General features: G+C 36.9%; 2 protein-coding genes across 6 annotated transcripts in view; one reads left to right on the top strand and one right to left on the bottom strand.

The window, feature by feature from the left end:
* LOC105637261 (5'-3' exonuclease family protein) overlaps positions 1-1,905 on the bottom strand; it is a 32,226-nt gene extending 30,321 nt beyond the window's left edge. For 2 of the 5 annotated variants that reach the window (XM_020680577.3, XM_089726742.1), the window contains exon 1: positions 200-491. The gene's annotated coding sequence lies outside the window, so the exon portion shown is untranslated. Of the gene's footprint in view, positions 1-199; positions 494-1,695 lie in introns of those variants that run through there. The other 3 variants (XM_037638933.2, XM_012220768.4, XM_012220715.4) reach the window with 3 other exon arrangements.
* Positions 1,906-18,131: 16,226 nt separating this feature from the next.
* Positions 18,132-22,320, top strand: FRS9 (FAR1-related sequence 9). Its single transcript, XM_012220628.4, has 3 exons — positions 18,132-18,336; positions 18,575-20,062; positions 21,726-22,320. Exons 2-3 carry the CDS (start codon positions 18,581-18,583, stop codon positions 21,891-21,893), a joined length of 1,650 nt encoding a protein of 549 aa, XP_012076018.1. The 5' UTR covers positions 18,132-18,336; positions 18,575-18,580; the 3' UTR covers positions 21,894-22,320.
* Positions 22,321-22,327: the final 7 nt, after the last annotated feature.

Below are 22,327 nucleotides of genomic sequence, written 5' to 3'. Positions count from 1 at the left end.
ATCGCTCAAATTTTGTATATAAATCAATGAACACACACTCTATAACAATTCCTCCGCTCCTATTGAAGCAGTTAACTCCATTTGAAAAGGATAAAAATAGTTTTTGAGCCTAATGTTCTAAAATAAACATTGAAGAGAAAAATGAGACTTAAATTAGAGGGGAAAAAAAAACGGAGAGAGAAAGAGAATATGAGAGTACATTTTAGGGGTGTTGGAGTGAACGGAGACGCAATCGGAGGTTGCCCCGAGCAAGGGAGGGTGCAGCAATGGAGGAGTCAACAAAGCTAAAGGATTCAAAGTATAAGAAGGTAGAAAAACAGGGAGAGGAAGCAGCAAGCGAGCTGCAGCTACCGCCTGTTTCAAGCTTTTGTGTTCTGCATACAGAAAAGGGTAAGGGGCGGGGATTTAAGAGGAACACAAAATAATTGATGCTTAAAGGCCAGTTCGGCTCCTGAAGTTTTTGAAAAGTTCAATCAGGCACAAAACTACTTGTTTTAGAATGGGCCAAAATGTTTTGCGGTCCACTTTAAGGCTTAATTCTACTAGTGGCCATCCTTTTATAATCTTTTACGAATATGACATCGCGATAGTTTTATAACGTGGCTACTATTGGTATATATACGGTTGACTGGGATTAATGCTGAGGGAGGGCAAAATTGTAATTGCAGGAATCCTTTTAGAAAGTAAAAATGCTATTGCGTCTGTGAAGGGGGGAAATCGATTGGAAGGGGTGGTGGGTTGAATCAGGAGCGAACCCTAGCAGGGATAGCAGCGGAGCCGATACCCGCTACAAATAAACTACTCAAATCCAAATCCGTTATCATTTTAAGTTTTTAAATTCACTCCGAATCCATTAAAGAATAAATCAATAATATTTGCATCGTTTCAAATCTATTTATAAGTTCCCGTCTACTATTTGAATCTGTTTATATACTCATCTGATCATAAATTTATTCAATTTATAAAATTCAAACTCGCATGGAATCCGAAATGCAACAAAAAATATATAAAAATGCATTAAAATTCAACTTCAAAATAATAAAAGAATTTAACTTGTAATATTGTAAAAGAACGGTACATAATAATATTAAAATAAAACAAAATAATTGAAATTCAACTTAAATAAATATTTCAAACCAATATCTCAATTAAACAATTTGACAATCAAACATATATTAAAATTCAATAAGAATAATAAAAATAACAAACTAAAAATCAATTAAAATATAACAAACTATCACATAACGAGAACTAAATCCAAATAAAACATAATAAAAAAGTATCTCAATAAAAAGAAATTATTGAATTAAAAAATACATTAAAACAGAACAACCCTACAACAAAAACAAAAGAAATTTTACATAAACATCATATTCTTAATACAAACAATATTCTTCTTATTCAACAACCAAGATTGCAAGTATTAACAATCAACATCTTCTTCCGCACAAAAAACTTTCAACTCCGCACATGGACAAGAATCTGAAAAATAAATAAATAAATAAATACTTTGATATTATAATAATTTGATAAATTTCCTACTTAAAGTTCAATAAGTTTAGTAATTTCCTATCTGAAACCAACAGTTTACTTGGAGCAAATTAAACTAGCAAATAAACTGAGAACGAAGCAAAAAAAAGAGAAAAAGGAAAAGGGACGAAGCAAAACGAAAAAAAAAAAAAACTGAGAACGAACCTGGCGCTTGTACGCTTGAAGAGCACCATTGCTGCAGAGGCGACGGTAAAAAACGAAAGTGACGGCAAGGTATAAACGCAGATTGTGGTCCGTGGCTGTAGAAGGAGAAAACGCTTGACTTTGAGAACGCAGGTAGTAGCGAGAGAGGAGAACGCTTGACTTTGAGTTGAAATTTGAGAGAAGTTTTTGTTTCTTTCGTTAAAACGCAAGCCTAAGCTAAAACGACAGTAGTTTTGTTTGCAGATTCATTTAAACCTCCTACATCAAAACTACATCCTTTCGGTGGTAATTGTAATAATAATAATATTAGGTAAAGTTTTAAGTATAATATATTTTTTTTATTGGAGAATATACTTAGTAGGTTATAATTAATTATGATTGTTGTAATCCGGAATCTATAGTAGGTTATAATTAATTATGATTGTTGTAATCCAGAATCTACATACATTAGACTTTTAGGTATAACTATACTAATATATATAATTATAATAATGAAAGTAAATGAAACAACAATAATATTAGGTAAAGTATTAAGTTTAATACTTTTTTATAAGTTTACTGGTGATATTTTATTTGAGTCATATCCTAATTTACTAAAAGTATATCTAAATTTCATATTTCACATAATCATATTTTAAATTAAGGTCTAATTATAGTTATCACTAATAATGTTGATAAGTAGCTTTAAAAATTTTTAATTATAAAATTATTAGCATTATATTCAATTAGTAACTTTTTTACTTTTAATAAATTTTATAATTACCAAACTACAAAAAATTCGATTAAATTACTAAGGCATGTATGTGTTTGTATATATATATATATATATATATATATATATAATTAATCTTGTCTAATATATTTTTATGAAAAAAATAAATTCAAATTATTAAGATATTAATATATGTAATTTTAGTATAAATAACTATAGTTACAAGTAATATATATTTTATATACATTCATCTAATAAGGATGTTAAGTAATTTGTTGGTAAGGTAGTTTAACTATTATACAGGTTTTAAGTTCGATTTTGCTAATCAACATAAACTTTTACTTTAAATTAAATGGGTAACTGAAACAATTCGGAATTTTATTTTCAAAAATTTTTCATTTAAGATTTTAAATATTAATTATGACCACTGATATTATAGGACATTATCATATTTAAAATACATAGATCAATACTTTATGAAATTATTTAACAAGGTTAAAGGTAAATACATCCTCTGTTTTTGATATTTTTGTTTGGTTTTAATTTTTCTTTTGCAATGGTTTTGGCTCGATTATCCCATTCAAATGGAACCAAACCGACCAAGGTATAATCCAACTTAACTTTATCTTAAGTTTAGTTCTGTGGCAAATTTCTTGTCAATTCACTGAATTTTTGGATAGTATATGTCTAAATATAAAATCGATGTTGTCACAGTAGCCAAACTTGTTTTATACCAATTTGTTAGATAAAATTGATATTGCAGTCCAGTAATGAAATATGGTCGAAAATAAAATCACTGACATGAGTTACCCAATTAATTAATCAATTTCTTGGTCCAACATATTGATTATTAAATGCAGTAGTCAACAATGTTAATTTCACTGGTGGTCCCCTATCTTAGGATCCTAGCACTTAATTGTGTCTATACTTCAATTTATATCTTAAAATACTTGAATTTATTATTGCACAGTTAAAATACTTCTGATCGATTTTTTAATTTGTAGACTACTGGAGGTCCACGTGGCCTGACACATCGGTTTTATTATGTCAACTCGGATTTCCACTAAATGGAAATAATCTCTCTCCTCTCTCCTCGAGGTTAGTAATTCACTTTCTCTTTCCTCGTCTTTTTCCTCTCTCCACCTTTTTCCTTTTCTCTTTGCGACTGATATTTTTTTTATTCTCTATGTTTCACGCGTGTTCACTTGAATTGGTTGAAATTGAAAACCCTAATTTTCTTTCCTAATACAAGAGAAGCTCTATAGAGATGAGAGAAAAAAATCGAAGCTTTGCACTATTGAAGGTATATTCGGCAGTGGTTTGAGGAGGCATAAAAAGATAAAAAAGTGGAGAAGGGCAGTTTATAAGAATTGCGAGCGAGAGAAGCAGTACTCTTAAAGGTGTTTTGTTTGACATATAAAAATGGTGACAAACCCAAGAGGTAATTTTTTCGAACCACTATAAAAATGCTTTTCGTGTTGGATGTTTTTGGTCCATGGCTTTGTGTGTACTTATTATACCTGTACTGTATATTGTTTGACGTTTATGGATAATTTTTAATGGAAAAGGGGTGGGCCAAAATATTTGGAAGTATGCTTGAAAATGCCCTTGCCTTTTCATTTTATTTCAGGGTAGTTGTGCCATTATTAGGGTTTAGGGTTTGATATTTATGATTTACTTACTTTTTTGCTATCTGTTGCATTTTTTTGTGCTTTGATGTTTGAGTATGTTGCTTTTTGTGTCTTTAAATAGGCGGGCAGGAGTTGGATTATGAATTATTGATACATTATGGAGGTGAAAAAGGGCAGTATGCTTACTTTGGGGATCTGAGTTTAGAGTAATACAGTGCAATGCAGATAGAATGTCTATCATTAGGGTGGATATTGCATTACAAAGAATGGGTGTTGAGGGTGTTTGTAGGTACTGGTGGCTAGAACCTAATAAACCTTTTACTAAGAGTCTTATGCCTCTTGAAAAGGAGAGTGACGTATATGAAATGAGTTTATTTGGTAGTGACTTTAGAGTTATAAATGTATATGTTGAACATTTGGGGGTGCTTGAGATTGAAGAGGCTCTAAATATAAATTGTAACATCCCTTCCCGGTCCACCCGTAAACCCGAATAAACCGAGTCGAGATGCTACAAACTGGTTGACTCTATGTCCTGTCATGCTTAAATCATAATGTATATTGAATATAATATCAGCTGATGTTGTTTACAATAATAATGTAATTTATATTTACAAGACATGATACTAGTGTCATAATGAAATGGGCCCAACTATGTGCCCTGTACATGCCATAAAAAGGGTAGACAAAAAAATACACATCCGAATGAGTAGCTACCCTGAAGACTAAGTCTTCTACAGATGAACTACAGCAGTTGCAAGCTGACTCTCTACGGACAAATCTCAAAACCTGCGAGTTAAACAGGTAACTCGCTGAGCAAATAAAGCTCAGTGGATATCTCAACATATAAAGAAACAATTAAGCACATATATAGATAGAAATAAGCATGTAACTGCATATGGATAATTAAACATATAAGCACATATAGCATGATCCTTTCCTTATACCTTGATTATCTTTCGTACTGTTTATAATACTGTATGATTCATGAAATGTTATGTCAAGATATCTGTATGGCTCCATAAGGTTATAGTGAAATTTCCAGTAAAACCTGTTTCAGTATAAACTCACTATTTACTTCATTTATTCACTTCCTCCCCTGTTTCTCCCCTGTTTTCTCACCATTACCAGTCCTCCCACTCAACATGAAGCAATATTGTCTCATTAGCAACACACCACACAAATTCTCATGCAAAGAAAATGGTAAATGAAAAGAGATATCAAACCTTTACTCCAAAAAGCTTGAGCTCTTCTTTACCTTCCTTTTTCTACTACCTTTGAACTCACTTCACCTATAAATAAGAATTCTTATGAATATTCTAAAAATAGCACCAAATGATTCAATTATGAACTTCAAGAAGGTTTACTTACTTGGATAGAAGAGAAGTTGAAGTTAAGGCTTAACTACCATGAAAATGGATGGAGAAAGGAAGGAGATGAAGAAGATGAAGATAAGGATGAAAATGGGAAAGTCAAATGGTTATTACGGGTAGGCCATCAAAATATCAAGACAAATGATGTGAAACTTACTAAATAGTACCTCAAGTGGAAAAAGGCTATAACTTAATACCCAAGCTTGATCTTTTAATGCAAATAAATCCTCACCCACATGCTTTGATCTTTTTCTCTCAATCAAGTAAGTCCACTTATAATCCCATTCTACCCCAACCGGATTTGGTCTGGCCCGACTCAACTCGACTCTATGAAAAGACTCGACTCAGTGCTAAGACTCAACTCGGTAGGATGTCACAATTCTCTCCTCCTAAAAACAAACTTCGTCCCGAAGTTTACCTGTTGTGAACAACTGCGGATACTGTTGTCGCATGGTGTCTTCAGATTCCCAAGTTGCTTCTTCTGTCTTATGATTCCTCCAAAGAACTTTCACCAATGCTATTTTCTTGTTCCGTAATTTTTTAATTTCTTTGGCTAAGATCTGAACTGGTTCTTCTTCATAAGTGAGATCCGGCTGAATTTCAATCTCTTCTGCTGATAACACATGCGATGGGTCTGATCGATACCTCCTTAACATTGATACATGAAAGACATCATGAATTTGATCTAAGGTTGAAGGTAACGCTAGGCGATAGGCTAATGGTCCTACACGTTCAACAATCTCGTATGGACCAATGAACCTAGGGCTAAGCTTACCCTTTCGCCCAAACCTTAGGATCTTTTTCCATGGTGAAACTTTCAGAAATACCTTATCACCGACCGAGTACTCAATATCCTTTCTCTTTAAATCAGCATAAGACTTCTGTCGATCACTTGCTTCTTTCAGCCGTTTTCTGATGATTTCCACTTTCTCTTCTGTTTCTCTAACCAAATCTGGACCCAAAATCTTCTTCTCACTCAGTTCTGTCCAACACACAGGTGTCCTACATGGTCTACCATACAATGCTTCATATGGTGCCATCTTAATGCTTGATTGGTAGCTATTATTGTAGGCAAACTCCATGAGAGGTACATATTTGTCCCAACTGCCTTCAAATTCTATGACACATGATCTCATCATGTCTTCTAGAATTTGAATGACTCTCTCTGATTGGCCATCTGTTTGAGGATGAAATGCAATTTCGTTCCTAATGCTTCCTGCAGTTTACCCCAAAATTTCGATGTAAACCTTGGATCACGATCAGATAAAATGGATGATGGAACTCCATGTAGTCGAACTATTTCGCTAACATAAATGTCTGCTAACTTGTCCAGAGAATAGTCCATCCGAACTGGTAGAAAGTGTGCGGACTTAGTTAATCTGTCCACGATCACCCATACTGTATCATGCTTCCGCTGCGTTTGAGGTAATCCAGTAACAAAATCCATCGTGATCTGATCCCACTTCCATGTTGGCACTGTTATTGGATGAAGTAACCCAGCTGGCAGTTGATGTTCTGCTTTTACTTGTTGACATGTTAAACATCTTGTTACAACATTTCCGATATCTTTCTTCATGCCCGGCCACCAATAGCCTTTCTTCAAATCTTGATACATCTTGGTACTACCTGGATGCATTGTATATGGACTGTTATGAGCTTCATGCAGAATCTTTTGTCTAAGCTCCCCTATCTGTGGTACAACAACTCTGTCTTCATAGAATAAGACTCCACTGTTATCCAATCTGAATTTCCCACCATGATCTTCCTGTACTTGTTTCACCCATAGTGCTGTTTGTGCATCTTTCTTCTGTGCCTCTGCAACTTCCTGAACCCAAGATGGCTGTACTTGCATCTGTGCTAGAATAACTCCCTGCTGTTGCAACTCCATGCTAATTCTCATTGCCCTCAAAGCAAACAATGATTTGCGGCTAAGGGCGTCAGCTACCACATTAGCTTTGCCCGGATGGTAATTAATGACATAATCATAATTAGCCAAAAGCTGCATCCATTTCCGTTGTCTTGAATTTAGGTGCTTTTGTGTCGGCAAATACTTTAAACTCTGATGATTTGTGTAAATATAACACTTTTCACCATACAGATAATGCCGCCATACTTTGAATGCTAGAACAATGGCTGCTAATTCTAAATCATGGGTTGGATAATTCAATTCATGTGGCTTCAACTGTCTGGAGACATAAGCTACCACTTTCCTGTCTTGCATGAGTACACATCCTAACCCAATATGAGAGGCATCACTGTAAATCTTAAAGTCTTTACCTGACACTGGCTGAGTCAACACTGGTGCTTCAGTCAACTTTTTCTTCAAAGTGTCAAAACTCTGCTGACATCTATCATCCCATTGGAATACAACCTCTTTCTTTAACAATCTTGTTAAAGGTGATGCAATGATGGAGAATCCCTTTACAAACCTTCTGTAATAACCGGCTAAACCCAGAAAACTTCGAACTTCTGTGACATTTCTAGGTGGTCTCCAATCAACAATAGCTTCAATCTTCTTAGGGTCCACTCTGATACCCTCCGATGACACCACATGTCCTAAGAAAGAAACTTCTTCCAGCCAAAACTCACACTTACTGAGCTTGGCATACAGCTGTTTATCCCTCAATGTCTGAAGTACAATCCGCAAATGTTTATCATGTTCGACCTTATCTCTGGAGTAGACCAAAATGTCATCTATAAACACCACCACAAACTGATCCAGATATGAATGAAACACGCGGTTCATGAGATCCATGAAAACCGCTGGTGCATTTGTGAGACCGAATGGCATGACTAAAAATTCATAGTGACCATATCGGGTCCTGAATGCATTCTTAGCGATATCTTCTTCCTTTATCCGCAACTGATGGTATCCCGACCTAAGGTCGATCTTAGAAAACATACCTGCACCTTTTAACTGATCAAACAAATCATCGATTCGAGGCAATGGATACTTATTCTTGATTGTCAGTTTGTTCAGTTGTCTGTAGTCAATGCACAATCTGAATGATCCATCTTTCTTCTTTACAAATAAAACCGGTGCTCCCCAAGGTGATACACTGGGTCTGATAAAGCCTTTATCCAATAACTCCTGTAGCTGAATCTTTAACTCTTTTAGCTCTGCTGGCGCCATTCTGTAAGGTGCAATTGATACTGGTGCTGCTCCAGGATAGACATCTATGGTAAACTCCACTTCCCTCCTTGGTGGTAACACTGGTAACTCTTCTGGAAATACATCTGGATAATCACACACTGTTGGTATGTCTTGCACTTCTGACTGTTCTTTCTCTGCTTGTAATGCACATACCAAGTATGCTTCACAACCTTTCTGAATTAATCTCTTTGCTGCCATGGCTGATATCACATTACCCAGAAACTCTCGCCGCTTCCCGACTACTGTAATCTCTTCCCCTGCTGTAGTATATGATGTCACCCTTTTCTTTGCAAAATCAATTATAGTCTGATGTCTGGATAGCCAATCCATACCCAGAATAACATCAAATTCTCTAAATGGCAACTCCATAAGATCTCCTGGAAACCCTTTTCCATGAATAACAATTGGACATCCTTCGACCACTGTATGAGTTTGTACTACATCTCCTAATGGATTAGTAACTAACATACCCTGACTCACATATGCAACTTCTAACCCTTTAACCCAAGGTTTAGGTACACTAATGTATGAATGAGATGAGCCAGGATCAATTAAAGCAGAAACTGTATGATCACATAAAGAAAACTCACCAACTATTACATCTGGAGCTTCCTAATCTTCTCTGGCTCGCATAGCATAAACCCTGGCTGGACCTCTTGTATCAGGTCTGTCCACAGTCTCTGACTGCTGTCTCTGCCCTCAGGAGCTCTCACCTCTTCCTCTGCCTGTTATGAACTGTGTAGGAACTTTTGCCCTCTTCGGACAATCCTTCTTCTGATGGTCTGATGCTCCGCATATCCAACATTTACCAGTCACCAACCAACAATCTCCACCATGCCGTCTGCCACAATGCCCACAAGGTGGAAAAGTATAACCGGCTGACTCTGCACCTCTACTGGTGCCTCTACCAGTTCCTCTGCCTGAACCTCGACTACCACCGGCAGAACTAGCCACAACTGATACCGCTGGCGCATTAGCACCCCTAGCTGAGCCTTGGCTAAAGGAAGGTCTAGAACTAGCTGAACTACTAGCACCTCTGAATCTCTTGCTTTCTGACTGATATGCACTGGGTGCACTCTGAGTTTGGTCTCTCCTCTGCTGAGACCGCTGGCGTCTGGTACGCTGACTGGCCTGAATGCGCTCTATCTCCTGAGCTGCCTCTACCAAAGCTGAGAACTCTCTGAATCTGAAAGCTACCACTCCCATCTGAATCTCATCATTCAGGCCTTCCTGAAACTTTTTACACCTCTCGGCTTCTGTAGCCACTATCCCCTTACCATACCTGCTGAGCCTGGTAAATTCTCGCTCATATTCTGAAACTGACATTCTGTTCTGCCTCAGGTATAAGAATTCTTTCCTTCTTGCATCTAGGTAAGCCTCGGTAATGAACTTTTTCTTGAATTCATCCAAGAAGAATTGCCATGTACGCTGCTCTGCTGATACCCGCTGCTGAACAGTAGTCCACCATGTATATGCCTCATCTATGAGCAAGGATGTGGCACAAACCAACTTATCCTCTGGTGTACATTGTAATTGTTCCAGAACTCTCGATGTCCCATCTAACCAATACTCAGCTCTTTCTGGACTATCATCCTTATTAGCACTGAATTCTTTCGCCCCATATTTCCGAAGCTTCTCTAGTGGGGGCTTTCTTTCTCTTTCTACTACTATTGGTGCTTGAGGCATCACCCCTGCAATCTGTCGAAAAGTATCTGCAAGTTGCTTTAACAACACCTCTTGACCTGGTGCTACTGGAGCCTCACCCTCCACTGCTCTGGAGGCGTGTGACTCACTCTCACCTTCCTGTGACATCCTCCTAAAAGAACAACAACAGCTTAGTTCATCAAGGTAGACATGGCATGTACACTATACTGACTTATGAATGCAAGCCTGGGGAAACTAAACCTAGGGCTCTGATACCAAAATTTGTAACATCCCTTCCCGGTCCACCCGTAAACCCGAATAAACCGAGTCGAGACGCTACAAACTGGTTGACTCTATGTCCTGTCATGCTTAAATCATAATGTATATTGAATATAATATCAGCTGATGTTGTTTACAATAATAATGTAATTTATATTTACAAGACATGATACTAGTGTCATAATGAAATGGGCCCAACTGTGTGCCCTGTACATGCCATAAAAAGGGTAGACAAAAAAATACACATCCGAATGAGTAGCTACCCTGAAGACTAAGTCTTCTACAGATGAACTGCAGCAGTTGCAAGCTGACTCTCTACGGACAAATCTCAAAACCTGCGAGTTAAACAGGTAACTCGCTGAGCAAATAAAGCTCAGTGGATATCTCAACATATAAAGAAACAATTAAGCACATATATAGATAGAAATAAGCATGTAACTGCATATGGATAATTTAAACATATAGCATGATCCTTTCCTTATACCTTGATTATCTTTCGTACTGTTTATAATACTGTATGATTCATGAAATGTTATGTCAAGATATCTGTATGGCTCCATAAGGTTATAGTGAAACCGAAGTGATAAGAAAAACTGTATGAAACTGGATGAATACTGTATGAAACTGGATGAATACTGTATGCTTGGCTGCTATGGCCCGTATATAATCATATCCACTCAACGGCCTGTAGCCGGAGTATCAAACTGTATGGGGTGCAGATCTGCTATCCTATGTCGCGACATAGCCTTATCTACATGGTTTCTGCCTAACCTTAATGGAGCCTAATGTTGGTATGTCAATAATATAACACAACATCATATTCATAGTTCATAACTTCATAATTCATAATGTTTATTTGATTTCACATCATTTGCATGCTTGCATGTTGTTTTAATACATGTTCTAATGTTGTATTTTGTAGTAAAATGATTGGAGGCATACAAGTTGAGCAAAGGAATCCAATTGCATAGAAAAAGAAGTCCAAAAGTGCATGAAAACACAAGTCGCGAGCGCGTACTTCAAAGTCGCGAGCGCGTAGAATGCAAAATGAGAGACAGTGAGTTATTGGGCACAAGTCGTGAGCGCGTACTTGAAAGTCGTGAGCGCGAGAAGTGCCAAATGAGAGACAGTGAGTTCCCAGGCCAAACTCGCGAGCACGCGATGAAGGTCGCGAGTGCGAGATGTGCCAAATGAAAGTCAGAGAGTTTGCGAGCACAAGTCGCGAGCGCGCACTTGAAAGTCGCGAGCGCGAGATGTGCTAAATAAGAGTCAGAGAGTTTCAGGTGAAAGTCGCGAGCGGGTAGTTCAAATTCGCGAGCGCGAGAAGGCAACGCGAACTCGTCATGCAATTCGCGCGCGCGCTTCCAGCCTGCACTGTCTGTACTCTTTTGGTCATATCTCTCAATATACAACTCCGATTTGGGTGATTCAAAAACCCATGTAAATCTAACACATAGAGGAACAAATAACTCTTCTATAACACTTCCTAATTCCATCATTAAATGGGGTCAAAATCAAGATGAAGTTACTGGTAAAATTTCCAGCAAAACCTATTTCAGTATAAACTCACTATTTACTTCATTTATTCACTTCCTCCCCTGTTTCTCCCCTATTTTCTCACCATTACCAGTCCTCCCACTCAACATGAAGCAATATTGTCTCATTAGCAACACACCACACAAATTCTCATGCAAAGAAAATGGTAAATGAAAAGAGATATCAAACCTTTACTCCAAAAAGCTTGAGCTCTTCTTTACCTTCCTTTTTCTACTACCTTTGAACTCACTTCACCTATAAATAAGAATTCTTATGAATATTCTAAAAATAGCACCAAATGATTCAATTATGAACTTCAAGAAGGTTTACTTACTTGGATAGAAGAGAAGTTGAAGTTAAGGCTTAACTACCATGAAAATGGATGGAGAAAGGAAGGAGATGAAGAAGATGAAGATAAGGATGAAAATGGGAAAGTCAAATGGTTATTACGGGTAGGCCATCAAAATATCAAGACAAATGATGTGAAACTTACTAAATAGTACCTCAAGTGGAAAAGGCTATAACTTAATACCCAAGCTTGATCTTTTAATGCAAATAAATCCTCACCCACATGCTTTGATCTTTTTCTCTCAATCAAGTAAGTCCACTTATAATCCCATTCTACCCCAACCGGGTTTGGTCTGGCCCGACTCAACTCGACTCTATGAAAAGACTCGACTCAGTGCTAAGACTCGACTCGGTAGGATGTCACATAAATAGTAGAAGTTTTATTCATATAGAAGAATTAATAGAAGATAGTAATATTTAACCTACTATTTCTAAACCCATCAATGTTAGGAAAGAAGTTGGTAGCTCTAAGCTTTTACTTTTAGAGTCATCCATTGATCCACCCATAGAGCCAACCATAAAGCCAGCTATAGAGCTAGCCATAGAGCCACCCATAGAGCCAACCACTGAGTTAGTCATAGGAGAAGAATTAGAGCACGCTTTCAAATTTGATGTGGATGTAAATTAGTGGGAAATAAATTTCAACTTTGACTTTATTATAAGGGCAGATGATTTAAATGTAATAGCTAATTGGATTGGTGTAGATGGTTTAAATATAGGGAGTGAGAGTTTAAATGTAGGGGATGAGGGAGTTGTTAGAGATGATGAGGGGGTAGCTCATGAACGAGTTAGAGACGATGACTTAGTGGCATAGGGTGAATAACAGTGATGAGGCAGGGGGTCAGACGATAGATGAAAATGGTGGGAAAGGTTTAGAAATTGAAGGTGGGGAAGGGGAGGATGAGCAAAGGGATGATGATTATGATGTTGAGGCTAGTGATGATGATTTTACTACTGTTATGAATGATAGAGAAAAGGTAGCTGCGAATAGGGGTAAACCAAAAGGCAGTCTTTGTGGGATTCCTGCAGGCGGTGAAGACACATTTTAGGATAGATGTTGGCGATGAATCCTTTGAGTATGCCCCCTCTGATGAATTACAAACAGAATCTAACTCAAAGGATGAAAGGAGAATAAGGTTCCCTACTTTTAATGAAAAGGACATGTTGAGTCCAACATTTAAGGTTGGGATGTTGTTTAAGAATAGGATAGAGTTCAAGGAACCATGTAGGAATTATGCTATCCTGAATAGATTTCAAGTGTGTTTTAAGAAAAACAATAGGCAAAATTCCAAACTAGGTGCCACAAAGGATGTGAGTGGAGGATATTTGCTAGTAAGTTTAACCCAAAAGATGACAATGACCCCACTTTCCAAATAAAGACAGATAGTTTTAACCATACATGTGCTAAAGTTTTTAGCTATTTCCATGTGACTACTACATGTTTGTCTAAAATGTATTTGGAGGATTTTATAACCAATCCTAGTTGGGAATTGGCCCATTTTATTAGTGTGATAAAAAAGGACCATGAGTACACTGTAGGTAGAATGAAGGCTTGGAGGGCTAAAGATAAGGCCCTTAAAATCATCCATGGGGATGAAGGTAGGTAGTTTTTCCTTTTACATGACTATAGGGCAGAAATCTTAAGAACAAATACAGGTAGTTCAATGATTTTAAAGAGTGAAAGAGGTGTTTTTGATGGAATTTACATCTATCTTGAGCCTCTAAAAAAGGCATTCAAAGAGAATCTTAGAAACTTGGTTTGTGTTGATGGGTGTTGGTTGAAAGGAACATATGGAGGCCAACTATTGACAGCTATTTCTATTGACTCTATTGACTGCATCTTTCCTATTGCCTATGCTGTTGTAAAAAATGAAAATATGGAGACTTGGGTTTGGATCTTGGAGCACCTGAAGGAGGACTTAGAGCTCAATAATTTCCATCACTTTTCCTTCATGAGTGACAAACAAAACATAAGTGTTCTTCCATAATAGTTTCTAGTTTAATTTTTCATTTAATAGCAGTTATTTCTGAGATAATTTTACTAATTTCTGTTTTTTTTTCTCTCTCTCTTTTTTTTTTTTTTTTTTTGCATGAAAACCCAATCTGGTTCTCCTCATTGTTGTTTTTGGATGGTTATCTTATTAGTGTGATTAATAGTAATTGGGAGGGTGTTGAACACTATTAGAAGTTGAAAAGGTAGAGGTGAATTGAGTAAGAGGTAAGAACCCCATGAGGTGAAAACGTATGATGTGGCTTACTTTGGCTTGGGCCAACTAATGCTAAAAGATTAGTACTAACCACTAGCTAGCTAACTTAGCACCCTTATATACCCTTTGTGGATTTGGTATTTAGTCGATGTGGGATTCTAAACACTCCCCCTCAAGTGCAACCGGGACTGGACTTTCGGTTGACACTTGAAACTTGAAATCCTCTCTCTGAAATTGAACTAGGCTTTTTGCCTATGAAATTGGATGGACCTCGCTAAGGACTGGACATCTAGACGAGAGCCCGAATTGAAATGTAGCGGCAACACCGGTGAATTGAGGAATAATTGGACCGGGTCGGACCTGTTTTGATACCATATTAGAAGTTGAAAAGGTATAGATGAATTGAGTAAGAGGTAAGAATCCCATGAGGTTAAAACGTATGATCTAGGCTTACTTTGGCTTGGGCCAACTAATGCTAAAAGATCGATACTAACCATTAGCTAGCTAACTTAGCACCCTTATATGCCCTTTTGTGGATTTGGTGTTTAGTCGATGTGGGATTCTTAACAAAAACAAAATGTCTGTTAGGTATTTATGTAGTAACTATAGGGCACACTTTAAAGGGAAAGAGATGAAGGATATGATGTGGGATTGTGCTAGGACCAGCTATGATGCTAAGCTTAAAAAATATTTAGATGTAATTGAAAAGGTTAATCCACAGGCTAGAGAGTGGTTGAGACAAAGGTCGTGTGCCAACTGGTCTAAAGCATGTTTTAAAACAAACATTAAATGTGATATGCTTACAAATAATTTATGTGAGTCCTTCAATAAGTACATATTGGATGCTAGAGACCAACCTATATTAACCATGCTTGAAATGATTAGAACTAAACTGACGAAAAGGTTATATAGGAAAATAGAACAAATGGAAAAAGTGCAAGGACCTTTATGCCCTAAGATTTAGAAAAAATTAAATGAAAATAGAGAATTTGCACATTATTTTGAACCTACATTCACTGGGGGTCCGAGGGTCCAAGTTGCTGGGGTAGATGGTCAGTTTATAGTTGACATGGACAAAAGGACATGTTCTTATAGGCGTTGGGACCTTATTGGTATTCCATGAGAACATGCAATTGCACGTATTTTGGAAAACGATGAACAACTAGAGTCTTATGTCCATGAATGTTACAAGGTGGAAACATACATGAAAGTTTATAGTGTGTTTATAAATCCAATCAATGGGCTTGATATGTGGCCCAAAATGAATGTTGATAACCCAATGAGTGCACCAACCCCTATAAAAGGTATCATGGACAGAAAGGCAAAGGTAAGGAGGAAAGAGGTTGAGGAGTTGGAACAGGCTGCAGCTAAGGGAAAACTTGCAAAAAAAGTTTAGTTAGCAAGAGGTGCAGTATTTTTGGAGTAGTGGGTCATAATAAAAGGTATCATGGAGGCCAATTTCAAACTGGTAGTCAAACAAAGGTAAACTCTTTTTCCAAAATTTTAGCAATATACTTATTTATTTATAACACTTTTCATTCACATCTATATGCTTCTCTTTAATGTAGAAAAGGAAAACAACTAAAACTGCCAATGTTGACAGTTCACAGCAAACTATTAACTCTAGCATGTTGAGAGTTCACTGCCCACAAGCGTCCCTGTAATAGTTAGGTGGACGATGGATGTAAGTGCTTTGGATTATGTTAATGTATTTTACACATGCTTGCGAATTTTTAATTTTATATATGTGACATTATCAAACTTTAGGGTATCAGTCAAATTGTCACTCAAGCAACTAATCCGAGCCAAGACAGTGGACTAAGTGAAGCTCCTATTAGAGTAGAAGGTGATGCAGCTAACCCAGGGCCAAGATGGATTATGGACAAGACAAAGTACTCGAAGGCATAGCTCAGCAGCTACATTAGCAAGGAACGCTTTAGCCCAAACCACTGTAGGAACACAGTCAAAAAAGAAGAATTGTAAGGCACAAAGGCCAATCTGGAAATAATAGCTTTGATAGAATTCATTTTGTTTTCATGTTTGTGTTTAAATCTAGGGAGAATTTTATTGATACAGTTGGTTGATTTTGGATTTCTGATTTTGTTGATGAACTAAACTGATATTTCTCATAAAATTGGTATAGATAAAATTTTTTGTGCTTCAGCAGTGAAACGCTAGTAAAGAAAGTTGTTTCACATTTGAATCATGTAATAGACAACATTTTTTGCAAATCTAATAGCGTTCATATTTTTAGCAGGTTGTAATCACATCTTTTTGCTCAGTTTATATAAAGACATGGTTTAGTTCTTCATCTTATTATAATGACAGCTATAATGATAAATATTTTATGCAACATACAGGCAGTATTGTTTCAACACGTGTGTTCTTATAGTTTGTAATTTTTCCATTTCACATAAGTAAGCAATAGTTGAGATATTACTTTCTAAATTTTCCGTTTCACATAAACAACAGTACCAGTAGTGGAGTGGAGATTTTAAGCAAATTCACTTAAAGAGCAGTAATGGATATTTTAAGCAACTAATCAATAAGCATTATCATTAAAATATCTTATGTGCCATGATACAATGGTTTAAGCTCCCCTTCACCATACAAAATACTAAGAAAATCCACCCTAAGTTAACAAACAACCCTAACCACTTTAGTTCCTAAGGGAGAGCAAGCAAGGTGAATTAGTTGCAGGTACAACCACTGCATTTGCTATAAAACCCTTTAATTAGAATTAATAACACAACAGTCATAGCACAAAATCATTCAAACTTTGCTTTCCTGCTTTTATTTTCTTTCTCCATCTTTTTTCTATCTTCTTTAGCAAACCTCCTACGACCCTCCTTGATCGTTCTTCAACCACTGGGTCAAGCCATTCCATGAAGTGACAATACTGTCTACTCTATATTTAAGGTAAAGAAAAATCAAACAAACGCTAATTTTATATCACAATCAAAGACAATACACACCAAAAACATTAAATATTTTACCCCGTTATTACTACAACCCTAGAACCTCCTACCAAGATTGTTCTAGGTCCACATAGTTCTCAGAACAGTTTCAACCCCACATCTGTAAACTTTTCTATCCAAGAATTCTCATCCACTACTAACAGATTGACTACCAAGATCAACCCGCCACATAAAAACAATGGTATGTTAAATAAATCAAACGATTAAAAGCAAAGAACCAATTTATAGTGAGAGTTAAAAGATGGAGGAGTGTAAATTTTATTGGCAATGGAGAAGGGGTGATAAAGAATGAAAACTGCGGGTATAGAGATGGAGAGAGGAAATAGATAAGAAAAGAGAAAGGGAATTACTGACCTGGAGGAGAGAGGGGAGAGAGTACTTTCATTTAGTGGTAATCCGAGTTAGCATAATAAAACTGACGTGTCAGGCCATGTGTACCTCAAGTAGTCGGCAAATTAAAAAACCGGTCAGAAGTATTTCAACTGTGGGATAATAAAAATTCAAGTATTTTTAAGATACAAATTAAAGTACAGGCATGGTTAAGTGCTAGGACTCTAAGATGGGGACCACCAGTGAAATTAACCCCTGGCTAGTTGTTGCCTTTGGTATAGCGACTCTCTCCATGAGCCTCTTTGATTTCGCACACCCTGGTTACTGCCCTCTTCAACGGTGCACGCCGGATTTGAACTTGCTGCCGTCTCTTCGTCTTCCTCCTCTGGCGGATTTCCACTACAAACATTAATCATGGGTTTTGAATAACCAGAGAAGCCGTAAGAAACAAGGTGCTTTAGCTATAAATTTTTCCTCTTGTAAATCTGCGAACTGGATTTTTTTTTTTTTTCAACTGTGGAATTTGATAATTACTTTCATTCACATTTTTCAGACTGATTTTTTTGAGAATGAATACACTTGTTGCGAGTCATTACTTTGAAAATAGAAGCCTGCTAGAAAGTTGATTGCTAGTCTAGGGTTTTTATGAAAATGATTATTTAATCTTTGTATCATGTTGTTTTACTTCAGAGATTGATGAGTAGTAGCAGGCAGAGGACCCTCAGCGGTGGGGGTCAACATGTATTGGACTATTTGAAACGAATGCAGGCTGAAAATCCTGCTTTCTTTTATGCTATTCAGAGCGACACTGATCACTCTGGTGGAAATATTTTCTGGGCTGATGCAAACTCCAAGATTAACTATAGTTACTTTGGAGATGCTGTTGTATTTGATACAGCATATCGAATAAACCGGTACAGGGTGCCGTTTGCTGCTTTCACTGGACTAAATCATCATGGGCAACCAGTATTGTTTGGCTGTGCTCTCATTCTCAATGAGTCCGAGTCCTCTTTTATTTGGCTTTTTCAAACTTGGCTTCACGCTATGTCTGGTCAGCACCCGGTATCTATCACGACTGATCCTGATCGGCTCATTCAGGTTGCTGTTGCACAAGTTCTTCCAGAAACTCGCCATCGATACAGTAAGCAGGTTATATTTGGAGAAACACGAGATAAAATGGCTCATATATACCAATCCCATCCTACTTTTGAAATTGAATTTAAGAAGTGTATTAATGAGACTGAGACAATTGATGAGTTTGAATCATCTTGGCAATCACTTATTCAAAGATACTACGTCATGGACAATGAATGGCTACAATCTATGTACAATGCTAGGCATCAGTGGGTCCCAGTGTATATGCGGAACACCTTTTTTGGAGAGTTTTCTGAAAGTGAGGCAAGTCGAGATTTAAACTCATTCTTTGATGGTTATGTGAATGCATTAACTACCATACAAACGGTTATCAAACAGTATGAAAAAGCTATACAAAGTTGGCATGAGAAAGAGTTGAAGGCAGACTATGACACCACTAACACTATGCCTGTTCTGAAGACACCTTCTCCTATGGAAAAACAAGCTGCCAACCTCTATACTAGAAAAATCTTTATGAAATTTCAGGAGGAATTGGTTGAGACTCTTGCTAATCCTGCAACCAAGATTGATGACTCGGGTTCCATCACCACGTATCGTGTGGCCAAATTTGGGGAAGAACACAAAGCACATACTGTTAGTTTCAATTCTTTTGAGATGAAAGCTAGCTGCAGCTGCCAAATGTTTGAATACACAGGAATAATCTGTCGGCATGTATTAGCTGTTTTTAGAGCAAAAAATGTTCTGACACTTCCTCCACAATATGTATTGAAACGATGGACAAGAAATGCCAAGACTGGAGCTGTGTTGGATGAACGTGCTTCTGAATTGCCAAACAATTCTCGAGAATCTTTAACTGTTCGCTATAACAATTTGCGACAGGAAGCAATCAAATACGTTGAAGAAGGGGCGAAATCTATTCACATTTATAATGTGGCAATGGATGCTTTACAAGAGGCTTCTAAGAAGGTTGCTGCTGCAAAGAATAAAAGTTCAGAAGCCACAGAGAGTGGAGCTTTGACCAATGGAACTAGTCAAGTGCTGCATGTCGTTGATGGAAATAGATCATCCTCATTTCAGTCTGTGGTTAGTTTCTCCTACCTTTTAACCTGACATAGTTTTAGGGTTTCTTCTTATTGCTTATGCTTTTGTCTCAAGATATACAACTGATTGATTTAATAAAACGCCGCTGTCCTTGTCACTCAGAGTTTTAGATGAAACAAAATTTTTATACATTTGAGATTATGTAGTTGTTAGGATTAATAGTTTCAAAGTCAAAATACTGTTTCCCCTGACTTTAGGTTCATTAGTTTCTAATGACTTTTGCATAGCATAACTTAGAAACCTCTCTTCTGACACAATAAATTGATCTAGTTCTGTATTCTTTAGTACTGCACTGCATTTATTGCACATCGGAAAATTAACAATATTACCATATCCTATTTTCTTTTCCTTTTCCTTCTTTGCCATAGAACATCAAACTTTTCTTGAATAAAAGAAAAGGTGGATCACATGCGTCGTGCATACATGTGTGTTTTTTAGATAAAAAACTTTTGGAAAGGGATATTGTGTACTTATACTAGGCATGTATTAAGGAGATAGGAGAACAACAAAATATTATCTGTAGTCCTTCTTTTCTACTAATTCAGGGGTGGGGGGTGGGGGTGGGGGGAAGGGTATTTATATTTTAATATTTTCCCATATAAAACATGTGCACTTCGGATGCATTTCAATTTAGAAATTGAGGTAACTTCCCATGCAAAGTACATCTACTTTTCAGCCTTCATATCATATGGAAAACCAGTTGGGAGAGTAACTCCTGTTTTCGACTTCCCTCTTGCAATAATTTTGTAATAGCAATATTCAAACTCCTCACTGACTGTTCTTTTAAGCAAGCAACAATTTTCAATACAAATAAAACTATAATTCATAACTCAAAAGCAACGTCATATTAGATGAATAAATGATTCTGATGCAGGATAGCATGGAAAAACTTGAAATTTTAGGATATTAGGGCTATTGTTTATAGAAATGAAGAATCAGGGCTTGAAAATCAATTTAGAGTATCTAAAAGAAATAAAGGAAAATTAAGCCAATCAAAAACAAATTGCTAGCATCGCACTACTACGATTTAGGACTTGCTTGTCCCCATTGTCTATGTGATCTTGGTAATATCTAGACCGTAAATATAGCTTGGTGAAGTACCTGGCCTTACCAAGTTGATCGAATAGCTCAACAATAACATTGTTGTCTTGTTTAATGGACCCATCATGTTTGCTTTGAATTGAATGTATCCGCAACTCTTTGCGCTGTCTTCGTAACTCTTCCAGCTTAAGTGGTGCCATGCGATAGGCGGGCAAATGCCAGTGGCTTCGCCTCTAGCTCCAACTTAATGGCATGGTCCACCTGTCTTCTACTTTCCACATGATCAAATATATATGATTATTTGTAGAAAAAAGAAGCATGTTTCCATGCATTTCCTTGTTGAGTTTTTGTGCTGTAAAACACATGCTAGCTTAGCATTTTCATGTGTCTTCTGGTAACCTTAGTTCGAAAGCAGGAGATTTTGTTCTTCTGGCAATCTTAGCATGCAAAGGTGTTTCACAAACTCGAGCAGTAGCATTTCCCTTGCAGTTCAATAAGATAGATCTTCCAATTATTACGCCTGTTATGATGGGTGCGTTCCTATTACGATCAGAGTTTAATGCAAGATCTCCTCCTTTGTTATTCTCCTTTAATTTGTTCTCAGGATGAAAAGGAAAAGAAAATTCGTGATTTGACTGCTGAATTAGAGAGTACAAATCAACGCTGTGAAGTCTATAGAGCAAACTTGCTGGCTGTTTTGAGAGATATGGAAGAACAGAAGTTAAAGCTCTCAGTGAAAGTTCAAAATGCAAGACTCAGTTTGAAAGAATGAATATGCTCAGGTAGGGGGGAAATTGTATGATTATGTGTGTCTACGCTGTGACAGTAATTGAGAGTTCCACACTAATTCTGGGATCACCATTTGTGGAAATTTGAGCTGCCCAGGAGTTATGATGTAATTTAGAATGTATCATATTTTTAGATTTTGCTGTAATTTAGTTGGATGGCATGTCGTTTGACAATGAAGGAATAGAGAGGGGGCTTTCAGGTAAGCCTGTTCTTGGTTGTCATGCAGTGGTAGATCGGCTGTTGAAGTATGCATCTAAGTTTCGACTTAAATTAAGTAGCACCTGTAACGCAAGCATAGCAAGTTGCACTGTAATCCTAAAGGATTTTTGTCCCTTATTTATTTATTTAGATTATTATTTTGGTACCAAAGACATTTATTTTAGAAATTAAAATTTTCTTTCTGAGTTCTAGTATCGT

This window comes from Jatropha curcas, chromosome 10 (genome assembly GCF_041381405.1).
Source record: "Jatropha curcas cultivar XTBG-Jc1 chromosome 10, XTBG_Jcur_1.0, whole genome shotgun sequence".
Taxonomy (NCBI): Eukaryota; Viridiplantae; Streptophyta; class Magnoliopsida; order Malpighiales; family Euphorbiaceae; genus Jatropha; species Jatropha curcas.
This window is presented reverse-complemented; position numbering and strand designations above follow the sequence as displayed.